This window comes from Parasteatoda tepidariorum, chromosome 9, assembly GCF_982258835.1.
Source record: "Parasteatoda tepidariorum strain Cologne lab strain chromosome 9, Ptep-v5.0, whole genome shotgun sequence".
In the NCBI taxonomy this organism is placed as follows: domain Eukaryota; kingdom Metazoa; phylum Arthropoda; class Arachnida; order Araneae; family Theridiidae; genus Parasteatoda; species Parasteatoda tepidariorum.
In genome coordinates, this window is record NC_141763.1 from 99,193,847 (window position 1) to 99,206,750 (window position 12,904).

General features: G+C 28.2%; 1 protein-coding gene across 26 annotated transcripts in view; it reads left to right on the forward strand.

Moving 5' to 3' along the window:
- LOC107451236 (nuclear factor 1 X-type) overlaps positions 1-2,334 on the forward strand; it is a 92,905-nt gene extending 90,571 nt beyond the window's left edge. For all 26 annotated transcript variants that reach the window (XM_043043062.3, XM_043043064.3, XM_043043070.3 and 23 more), the window contains one exon: positions 689-2,334. In XM_043043062.3, coding sequence (XP_042898996.1) covers positions 689-789 — 101 coding nt within the window. In that variant the 3' untranslated portion in view covers positions 790-2,334. The remainder of the gene's footprint in view (positions 1-688) is intronic.
- Positions 2,335-12,904: the final 10,570 nt, after the last annotated feature.

The following is a 12,904-nucleotide window of genomic DNA, read 5'->3' on the forward strand; positions in this document are numbered from 1 at the left end:
GTAAGTCCCTTAAAGATATCAAGATAATCATTCCTGTTCTCTCATCAAGAAAACACGTTGATTAGCGCTTAGGCTGAGGGCCTAACCCCCTCGTCCTTATGCCAAAAATTAAACATTAAAGGAAAAGTGAATCGTTCCCAACTCACAGTTAGGAGCATGGGAAGAAATCCAAAGTTGGCGATTTATTGAAAGATAATATAGCCAAAAATGAAGCCAACCTCCCTTAATCAATATTAAATTTGAAAATAATTTGACAAAGCTAATCACCAAAAAGACTGTGAGAAATAGTATAACCATGTAACTAAAATATTTTTGGTGGTTAGAAACAAAGAACTATAAATAGATTTTGTTTTCATTTGAGGCGCGACAGAAAATCATTGAATCTGACATTTGCATTGAAATAAAAAGTTGAATGCGTTGAAATAAAAGCCATTACATTGATTAATTAAAAAAAAAAATTATTAGCTTTTTATAAAAATTTTATAAAAATTAAATAATTGGTTTAATTTAGTTGAGAATCCACTAAGAATGATTTAAAAAATAAACAAATTTAAGAAATAAAAGAAATGTTAAGAGCTAGGAAATATGTAATGCTGATTATGGCATCACAAATTCATATGTAATATATATGTGAATTTTAATGTTGGTTTTCGTCTTTTAACGTCTTCTTCTATTTCTCACATTCTAGAACGTTACTTCACAGTGGTTCATAGCAATGATGGTGTGGATGCAAGCAGTCAAACACCTGGCAGCAGTGCCTCCGTCACCCCCAAGTCCCAACCATCTTAAATCAAACAGTTTCTTTTCTTGTAAAAAAAAAAAATATTTTAAAATTCAGCTTGTGGTGTAAGATAAGATACGAAAAATATTCTCTCGCCCGCATTGTTTAAACTGGTTTTGCCGAGATTATCGTTTTTATGGTTGCAATATTTTGAAAAAGAAGAATTTAAAAAAAAAAACAGTGAAACTACGCAACTTATATATAAATCAGCAGCTCCTGAAAAGGTACTTGGCAAACTTTTTTGCCAGTGTTAGGAAGAAAGGTGAAACGACATAAGTACAAAAAAAGAAGATGAAAATGAAGATGACTCTGAAGGAAGGCAGAGACAATCAAAGGTGTAAAGAACATAAACATTGAAGGAGCATCAAGACTGAATTTGATGCCTTATTATGTACCCCCCTGGGGGGGTACAGTGCTCTTAATTCTCTTCCATTTCATTGCTTATAGCTAAGAGATTTCTAAGACAGTTAACTTCCGCCCATTGAGATTTCACTATAATATTACTTCCTGGGGCCTCAGTAGCTTTTCAAGAATTTTTGCATTTTAAGAACTTAGTAGGCTGAGTACACATCGAACCCACAGAATGGCTACTCTTTCTATCTTTGCTAAAATTTTACTTGTTTAAAACAGAGATAGACATAAAATATCTTAATATTTTTGTAACAGAATGTTTTCATTTGAAAAAAATAGTTGATTGTAACTCCTATATTCGATTTTTTAATTTTCGCAAAATCGAGATTCGATTTTTTCGCAAAATATACCTTCATATTTTCCAGCATAAAAATATGTTTTAATCTTTGTAATCTTCTGAATCTTATGTTAAAAAGTATAGTTAATGTGTAAGAAGTTTAACTATTAATATCAAAATATGTATCTATACTGAAATGAAAACGTTTTTTTTCTTCTAATTTTATGATAGAGGTTAGTGTTATAATTAAGTAACTTGAAATAATTATATTAGTTTAATGTATTATAAACATATTAGTGTTGTAATTAAGATATTCTGTTGTGCTGGATGTGTTATCAGCAGTAGTACAACTTCCGTAGGTAAACTACCAATTTTTCTCACTTTTTAATAAATCAAATAATAGAAAGGCTCTGGGATCGCCTTTTGCCTTTCAGATCTTTATGAATCATTCCTAGAAAAGTAGAAGATATAGAATTATAGCTACGATTATAGAAATTAGTTGCTGCTAGAAATGTAAAGAAAAGTTTTTATTTTTAACACTTTTCTGCTCCTGACAAATATGCGCCATTTAAAACAAATGTAGAAGTCATAGAATGTAGTATATATTACCAGAGGCGTCAATAAAAGGCAAGGGAGGTTCTCTTTAAAACTTGACTTCACAAATTCAGATTTTTAATACCTTTTTCTTCATGTAAAACACTATTGTTTTTTTTCCCTTCTAAATTTGAAATTTATTCGCAACTTACCTTTTTCTACTCTTACGAGTGAATTAGACATTTCAGCTTTAATTCCTCACTCCTAAAAAGAAAGATCATTCAACTCTTATAATATTCTCTTGAGTGACTTTGTCACCAAAAAAAGAAAATCTTGATACATTTATTCTCATGAGTGAGTTAGTCACTAAAAGAAAAATATTCTCAATCTATATTCTCTTGAGTGATTAAGTCACGCAAAAATTATTCTCCGCCTGCCTTTGGCGCCTCTGTGCATTTTAAAGATGAAATAAAAAGTACTACTATAAGTGCTCTTGATTCAGTCTCTTTTGACATTGTTGAATCTATTACATTTTTCAAGTAGAGTTATTCATGAAAAGTAGAGTTAATGTTAATCATTTTAAATTTTTGCCTCTTTGGCGAACGAATAAAGAACTATTCCTAGATCTTTTAGGAATAACTTGTTGATAAATTAAAAAATCAGGGCATTTTTTCATTCGTGCCCTTTCTTTTCCTCTGTAGAGTAGCCTTTTCTCTCATTATCCCTCCCCATCCCATGTGGAAGAAAAGAAAACAAATTTATCCATTTTTCTATTCATAAAGTGATCTAAATATTTTTCTGAACTTAATCACTGTGAAAGAGAGAGAGAGAGATGATTTTTTTTATTTTCTTTCCCCCATTTTTTGTATGTGACGTAAGCACCTCTATTTAATTTTTTCAAATCCCTTAAATAGAAGAAGTATATATTGCCTTTTTATGTGTCGGAGAAATAAAAATGTGATTAAAGAAAAGCAATAATATTGTTATTTTCAGAGCTACAATGCTGTGAGATATTGTTAACTGTTTTTGCACAAATATTCTAAAAAAAAATATTATATTGTTTCCGATTTGAAATATAGTCTTTTTAAGTTTTGAGAATGAAATAACTTAAGAATTGATACAAGATGCCAAAGATTACAAATATATAGAACTTGGCTTCATTCTAGTGTTTGGTTTTCTTTATTAGGATTATGCTATGGTGCTAACAGCACCCTATGGTGCAATCAAGCTAATTAATTCTTTCTATAATAATCTCAGGTATTTCATATTTTAAAAAATTCAGTATGTTAATCTCTTCTAGGCTTATTCTATTAAACTTCTATTTATTGAAGCACCTCTATTAATTTATGATTATATAACACCTTATTAATATCTATTCCAATTCAAACTATTCATGAAACATATTATATGCTCTAAAATTATAAGCAGTAGAGAAAATTTAAAGTTTAGAATTTTTCACTCATCTAAAAATTTATTACTTTTTTTATTAATAACTCATTCTACTAATAGGCTTTAAAAAAAGGCATCTTTTTTCTAAATTTCTAATTCTTTTTTTGGGTTTTTGTATTTATTCCCTTTTATCTAGTTTGATTTGTACATAGAAAAGTTTTTTTTTTTTTTTTAGTGATAAAGAGTTTTTCAATGATGTAAGCTTATTTATCAGTTGGTAATTTGTTTTTTAATCAGTGATAAGTGCCATATGTTCGAAAATAAAATCCCTAGTGATTTTAATCTGTTGTGAAAAGAAGAAAATTGTTTGAGAATTTATGTATTTGTTATCATAGATATTTCTAGCTTTACATTAACATATTTTTTATTGTTGCTTCATAAATTATTTCTCTTTTTTTTTTTTGGCACTACCCAGTGCCTTTACTGTTATTTCTAAATACTGATTTACACTAGTCTGTATATTTTTTGTTGATTTTTCTAGAAATGTAAATACAGTTATTATACAATTATAGATTTATGTAGTTGTAAATTGCTGATATAAAACTAAATCAACTCAACTCTTGTATTTTGAAACGTGAACCCGGTGTTATTCTCCCTGTCGTGATTTGTTTTCTTTGTGTTTGTTTTTAGTCCTTTTTTCATCAATTTTAGATCTTTATAGTGTTTTTTGGTTTTGATTTCTAACCAACCAGTGCTGAAAATCTCAAATCTACTCACATTTTTGTTTTCTCATGAATGAAACAACATAATTTTTGGTCTTCCTCTTCTTGAATGAAAACCCTGACTGCATTTTCATTTTACTCATGACGCTAATCAAATGCATTATTTTAATTCATGTATGTATTTGTGTATATAAAGTGCATTGTACAGCTTTAGTTAGAAGTTTTAATATATTGCATTAGGAAAGTTAACTTAACATACAGATAGATTGAGTTTCGTAGTTGGGCATACTTGCTGAGGTTCTTCGTTTTTCTGTGATGTTTTTTGATGTGTCTCTAGTTGCTATTTCTAGTTGCTTTTGAATTTGTGTTATTTTATGTAAAAGTTTATCTGAAATTAACCATATTTTATTTTCTGAAAAAATGATGGTTATTAAATCAAATAACAATTAAAATTATTATATGAAATCAAAATAGAATAAACCAGATACTCTAGAAATGTTTTTTATGTTCATTTTAATTTATTTGAGACTAATAATTATTGATTTCTGAAATATTAATTTCAGTTTTCATGTTTTACTTTAAAATGAATCACGACCGAAGTTATTGAGAAGACAAATTTAAATTACTATAATAATAGTTATAAAACAAATTAAATGCATTTTTCTCATATTTACTTAGTATTAGATTCAAAAACAGGCATTAATTAAAAATAGCTATCAATACATACGATTATTTATACGACCATAATTTTTCTATTTCTTTAGTCATAAGTAGTCTTGTGAATGACTTTCACTTACTAACTTAAAATTTAAATTTTTTATAAAATAATAATATATATTACTTATTAGAAGTACTACTTATTATATAGCTAATGAATTTTTATGATGTTATTGATTTTTAATAAACAAAGAATTTTTTTGTTTTAATTTAAAGTAACTAAAAACTAATCCTATATTTTAACTTGTAATACTAACAGTAAAATTAAACTATTAAAATAAGAACTATTCATAAAAACTTTCAGCTTTATAGGAAATGACCTCTTTGTTTTTACTACTAAATTTAGGTTGAATCTAATATTGATATTATTCAATACATATTGAACTCAAAAAAAATTATTTAAATCTACATCTTAATGTATAGTAATAACCTAATTTTATAATTGTTAGTTATAATTTGAAATGTAACTTATGTCTTTTAAAATATTTAGTGCTTATTTTTGTTTTAATTAGCTGTTTATTTTAATTTTTAAAAAATGTGATCAATTTAACTGCAGTTAAAATTATTTGTTAAGTAATTTTTATTACAAATTAAAGGCATATACCAAAAATTGTAATTAAGAGAGAATTTATTATACACTATATATATATATTTATTTTTTTATATTAATAAAATTGTTTTATTATTGTTAATATTTTGACTTCACATAGAATTTAGTCATTTTTGTGCCAATTGTTGCTTGTTTTTAAATTTTTTTTATTTATAATTGTTTTAGTTTTTCTGTAGATTATTTTTCACGGATAGTCAAAGAGAAAAAAATTCTTATAAATAATTATGTATACAAAACATGTTTATATTTAAGAATGTTTAATTGAATTGCGGTGATCTAAAACAAGCGATGTTATTTTTTTAAACATTATTGGTCCGATTTTCTTGAAATCAAATAGTAAATTTATAATGCTTGAATAAGTTTTATTATTTTTAGTCATTTCATTTGTATATAGAATTGAGCATTTACAGTATATAATTGAAATTTTTATATACTACATCGAATAATAATAGTACATTATATATATCGAATAATGGAAAATTTTCGATTTTATTTCTATGTCAGATATTTTTTTCTCTTTTGATGTATGAGCATTAATATTTTTATTTTATTTTGTAGTTTATTTCTTTAGTCCCGGTGTTTTACTTTCTAGTCTCTGTGTATTTTGTGCTATAAATTATATTCTTGTTTTAAAATAAATTTAAACTTTTTGATAATTTATAAATTTGAAAGTTGTCATTATAAAACAAAAGTTTAAAGTATATATAGAAAAAAAAATTTGAAAGCAAATATTTTAAGCATGAACGAATTACCATAAAATCATTATTATAGTTATAACATATTATTATAATAATTATAAAGTTTTATATATTGTTAAATTCTGACTTTTGATGTTTAGTCAACACTGTAGCTGATATTTTGCAAGTAAGTATTAAAATACTCTTAGCTTTTCATAGTCTTTCTTAAAACTTTTATATAATGAATTATTTACTGTTAAAGTAAAATTAAGAGTAGTTGCTATTAAATGCATAGTTGTTAAGTATTATTCTATATTTCGCCTTCATATATAAGCCTTATTTTATATAGTTCAACTGATTCTAAAGGTCAGTTTACATAAAGCAATAAATAGGGAATGAAAATGCAGTATTTTCTAAATAATATTGAGCTCATGTATTTCAAGTGCCTGATATTTTATACAGTATTTGCCTCTATTAAAAGAAGTTATGAACTATATTACTTCCTACGTCATGCTTCTCTACATTACTAGCAATAACATTTGTACATATGCCTTATAAATGGTCTTAAATAGTCTTGTGTGTGTGTAATTTATATCTAGTTAAAGCTGCAGTTACTAAAATGAGCTTTTTTTTAAAAATTACCATATACTTAAAAAAAATTTACACGCAATAGTAATATAGTTTATATTATTTAACTTTTATAATATTTTATATTGAATGGAAGGGACGTTAAAAACATTTTCTGCTAGGTCATACTAGGTGATGTAAATTATAACATAAGTTCTTATTTCACGATTCTATAAATAATTTTTTGTAAAATAAATTCAAATCATTTCAAATATTTAATTGAACGCATGAATAAATTATCCTGGAAATTAAAATAATATAGCATGTAATAAGAAATGCCAGATTATGTATTATAAATAAGATAAATTAAAATTAAAGAAAAAAATTTAATGATATAAAATTATTTTTTTAAAAACAATATTTCATTAATTTAGCCTTTTTTTTAAATAATAATAGAAAAATGGCAATATGTATGAGAAACAAGCTGAAATTTTTTTTTAAAAAAAAGTATAATTTTAATGCAAAAAACTTTTCAAGAACTCTTCATGTGCTTAGTTCTAAAATATAAAATATCTTTAATATTATCCAGATTAAAAATTTATCATAAGTCCTTCACTTCCTTATTCACAAAAATGGAAAATTATCTCTCTGAATAATAATAGGCTCGTTTCAGTACCTTGCAGCTTTAATTCAGTGTCTCCATCCTCAGCAAGTCATGCCCCGGTGTAAAGTTTTATGAGTATTATGTGTTACGGTGTTAACTCTTATGAGTGTGTCCATTGCTAAAAAAATTATTTTAGCTCATTTTTCTGTTGCATTGAATTATTATGTGATTGAACTAATGTTTTTAGTTTTTAAAACAACAAACCCTGTTTTAATGAAGTGAATCTATTTAATGCTCACCTATAAATCCAACTCATGAAAAAAAAAGATCTTTTTGCAATTTTTTAAAATAATGTTTGTTCATTTAAACTGTTGTTCAGACAATCATAACTATATTTAATGCTTGATGAAAAATAATTCATGAACTTTAATGCTCTCTAGTAGTGTAATCTCTTTTTGCTTTATTTTACAGTTGCAAAAATTTGTTCAATATAACAGTCATTGAAAATATTTTTAAATTATTTCATAAAGCTGGAAATTTATATTGCATCCATGTAATAAACCTCACTTCTATAATATAATTATTCGTTCATTTCTTTTGTGTGTTTTACAATGCGATTCAGAGTTATCTTTAATACAGTAGGGAACCGATTATCCGGAACGATCGGGACCATCTCTATTCCGGATAACTGATTTTTCCGGTTTTCTGAATCGCTACAAAAAGCCGTTTTTTTTATTGTTAAACCCAACTGAAAAAAAAAAATATTTGGAAATAATCTTAAACAGAAGGAAAAAACGATGAAGTAATACACTAATTATTACTTCCAAAATGATGGTATGGTAAACATCTTTAAAAAAAGAACGAAAAATCCTAAAATCTTTATGAGGGAAAAAATTTTTTTTTTTTAAAAAATGGCGGGAAAGTTTACCAAATTTCGTTCCGGTTTTTTGGTTTTCCGGTTTTCTGGTTTCCGGATAACGGGTTCTGAACTGTACGCAATATCAGTGGTTGCACGCACACTACAAGTAGCGAAACTACTGTAGTTGCTACTTTTTTTCGTAGCTTGTAGTGTAGTGAGTAGTGCGATACAAAAAAAAAAGTAGTTTGTAGCGATTTCAGGCAACTACTTTTAACTTAAAGAAACAGTTCTAAAGCTACAAATTTTTCGAATTTGAAGGGTACAAATTCGCGGGTCTGTCAACGTAAGCAATGAAAATACTGCAGCTGAGCGTTAACTAAAATTACGTGTCTCTAATATTTAAACTAGCCATAACGAAAAATAGATAATTAACCACTTTGGTCACATGCGAATGCACACTCCTGAAACATTGATGTTATTTCAAAAGGAAGAAATTCCATGTCTTTAATTTTTTTGAGGCAATTAAAGTGTTTGTTAATTTCGCATTTCTTAAATTAAGTATTCGCTGTCGAAGAAGGCATAAAAAGTTGAAAGTTAATTAAACAAATTCGAAAGAAAAATGTTTTGGAATAACAAACTGGCTATTGAAAAAAACAAATATTTCTTAATTATTTCCTTATATTTAATGTAAGCCATTTTCTTTTTCAAAACCATTTTGATCATAAGATAAAAGTGCAAATTAAGTTCGTCTTCTTAAAGTAGTGAAGTAGTTACTAAATTCCAAAGTAGTTTATAGTCACTACATTTTTAAAAAAAAAGTAGTTAATTACATTTGTAACAATATAGTTGTAAACTACAAAAATGATGTAGTCTTTCGACCACCGGTTGAAATATACAATAGTTTAATAATAGCAAAAACTCTGTATCAGTGCAATACCTCTTAGAAGAGAGAAGGGTTCAGCACGGGTTAACAAGAAATTCAATCCTTCAGTAGTCCAAACGTAATGACATCTTTCCTATGTAACCCCCACTGCGCAGTTTATGTTCGTTACGTCGGAGTACTAAAGTGATTCGTGCTAAGGCCTTCTCCCTTCTAGGAGGTGTTGATCAGTGGCCCTTTTATGGAACACTAATGTTTGCTGTGTGGAAAGGAAATCTCAGAAAATTATGATAATTTTAATCCGAGCCTACCCCACCCCCTAGATACTAGATATACGCTGGGTGAAGGGCAGCGGATTCGTCGCTTGGCCTTAGACGTCTAAACAAGGAAAATAAAAAATTGAAAGAATTGACTCCTAGATAACTGAAAGATAAATTTAAAACCAAAATTTTAAGGTACATGAAAGTTATTTGACAATGAGTGCTAGCCTCACAAAGCAAAAGAACCGAAGTACCAGATCGCTGTCAATTTTTATACTCTATGGATGGTTGACTGAATGTAAACAATAAGCTTCCTAAAATCGGAAGAAATTTAGAAAACTTCCGGTGTATCCCTCCGCTTTTGTTATGCCTACGAGGCGATGTGTGAACAGGCTGAATATTCTAAGAAGTTTTAGTATTGTGTTTAAATTTACCCGTAGATTTACCATTCATAAGAGTTTTCTGTCATTAATAAATTCTAACAGGTCGTAAGCCTAAAACAAATTTAGTATCGCAGCATAAATGAAGTGTAAGGTTAGCCGTGTTTTGAGTTTTATCCCTTATTTGGCTATATTTGTGTAAAATAGCACCGTTCATTTATTTTTTGTATAGCATCGGAGTCTTTCGAATTCATTTGATGTTTGTTTCGTTGAAAGTTAGATTGAAAGAACGCTTTATATTGTAAACACACTGTAAGTATATATTGGATGGTTCCGTTTTTTCAAGCCTGGGCGTAAAAATCAGTCGGAAGTCATACAATGAATTTTAACCGTAGCTCCATCAGCGCTTAGCTTTACTCTGTCAACCATCCATAACTGAACTTACAAAAAAAGATTAATGACAATTTTGTCATAAATCTGAGCACGCCTCATCGTTAATAGGGATTCTCTTTTCTAATCGATACTTTGATGAAAAATAGTGCCATATCAGACTTATCCAATTGTCATTGTATTAAATCAGTGTTTCCCAAACTTATGACTTTTGTGTACCCTTTCTAAATTTTTCGTTACGCTGTGTACCACTGATAAAAAAATTACCGTATTTTTTACTATAAAAAATTGCAGAAAAGTTAAAAACCACAACTGGCTGTTGACACCGCTAATTAACTGGTAACTCTGAAGAAAAAAAATAGCCAATAGAAAAATACGTTATCGTAAATTTTCATGGCTAGCCCTGTTTTTGAATAAAATTTTTTGAAATTTTCGTTTGTTGCAAGATATTTCGCATAAGAACGCGTACCCCCACTAAACTGTTCCCGTACCACACTTTGGGAAACACTGTATTAAATCAACCAAATTAACTAAACCAAGCTTCACTGTAAAATTGAAATGTAACGCTATTAAAATAGATTATTAATCTTAGTAATCTGTTCAGAGATTTCAGGCTTCATATCTTTATTATCTACGGGTTTAAAATAAAATAAAAACAAATAATACTTTTTATAGTACCTTTGCTTTGTTTAATGCTCAAATTGTATGAAAGCATATTCTTTAACAGTAAAAATTAAAAAAATTTGTAGACAAAAAAGGAGTGCAAATTCTTGTTTGAAGAAGTTATCAATTTGGTCTAAAACGGAGTTTCTTAAAGGGGTAGCAGGGGTTGCCACAAATTTTAGCAATTTTGATATTTCTCTTATTATAATAGTTTTAAAATGACCAATTAGATAAAACAATACAATTGTATTATATTTTTAACTTTGTTACTCATTTAAATGTTTCAAATTGTTCTATGACTTATAATTAAAGTTTATGACTTATAACTATAATATGTTAGGACCGTGTGTTGGATTTGCGCAATGCTTACAGGGTCCCCGCACCAAAAAGTTTAAGAAACCCTAAAAAAGATGACATCGTGCACAATTCTTATGTGCCAATTCTAAATGCCTGGTAGCTTAAATCAAGTTTAAGGTACCTAGCGTTAGATGGAATTCGATTCAGAATCACGGTCTAATTATACAATGTTTCATCAAATCTTACAAACCTTAATCTTCGGAGATAGTCTAAGAACTATAATCCTATTCTCTTTTCAAATAATAATAAAGCACTTATTATTTTTCATGCTAATGGATACTATCTTATTGAATGTTAAGATGAATATAAATAATAACGATGGCTTCATTTGGTGAGATGAGACAAAATAAAATAAAAGGAAAATGGAATGCTTGGCTTTGAAGTTTTTCCTTTTGTTTAAAATGAAAACTCAAAAATCTGAAACGCAACATTAACCACAACTCTACAATTTTGTACATTACATAAACCTCTAAATCAAATCTTATAACTCTTTAAGTGATTATTATGACATTAGAATATTAAGTGAAATACTATGCTTTTAAATCTGTCGTCGAAGAAGGATTTTCTATTTTTATTCCATGCGCTGTTTATTTCTAATTCATCAACTCTGCAAACGATTTTATTACTGTTTCTTTTACTTAGCGGGATACAGTTTAGAATCCGGTTTTTCAATTCGGATTCGATTTTGTTTTACCGTCACGCACCAGTTTACCGATACCGGACGGGAATTGTGAGATTTTAAGCGCTTTATTTAGAAGAGTGTTGAGGCTAAAAGAGAAAGAAAAAAAAAATTCCTCATTTGCTTCTTTAGTTACATTTCTTTGTCTCGAGGTAAACGAATGAAGCACTTGGGTCAAACCTTTTCGCGCTCTGTTTGGAAAATAATAGAAGGGGAATGGCGCCGAGTTTATGCATGATTTTGGTAAGGATTAATGTTTACGTGAATAAATAAATAGATTTTAAAATATAAATACTCTTATCAGTGGTTGAATTCCAATAATTTAAGAACCTCCAAGCTGAAACAGTTTTTTAAGGGAGAAAAAAGAACTTAATCAAAGTAAAAAAAGAAACTGCACTTAGGAATTACACATAAAGAATTCTCCAAGTTTAAATATATATATATATTCTTGAATACAACTAGATACCTGCAAATGACATCATCGTAGGTAAATCGGAGAGTTTGTTGATTCAGAAGCCAAATGGGCTTGAGACACACGCGTGACGTTGCTTATAGGTATCCAATTAAATCTGATTTAAATCACATGGCTGAGCCTGATCACTTCACTTCTTCTCGAGTTGCAAGTACCCGATTCTCTACTCAATCACTTCAGGTAACCGCTTGAACAAACTTGCTCTCAGTCTCATAAATCAGCATCAGCTTTGATTCTTTCTTTTTAAACAATAATTAGACATTTTTAAAAATTTTATGCTACTACTTGTCGGCTATGGGAACAAAGTGTTGTGTTGGCGACTGCTTTTTCGAGTTGTCACTTAGGTTCCCATGACTGATAAAGTATGAATTTTAATATAGCGATCAAAAATAAAGGCTTTATATAGCGCTATAATATTTATGATAATTCAGCTAATGTATATTATTTTTATATTGGATGATATTTTCAATACCCAACTAAAATTAAGTAACTAATAATAATCGGTATCACTTTGTATAATTATTGATATTATCTTTTTGATATGTTATTGGTAATGATCACAATGTTATCGCAGTTGATGGCTACATCGATAATAAGGGCGCCGGCAGCGGGGTGCAAGAGGGTGCACTTGCACCCCCCTGGCTTTTTTTTAAAAAACAATTAAAGAGATACAGA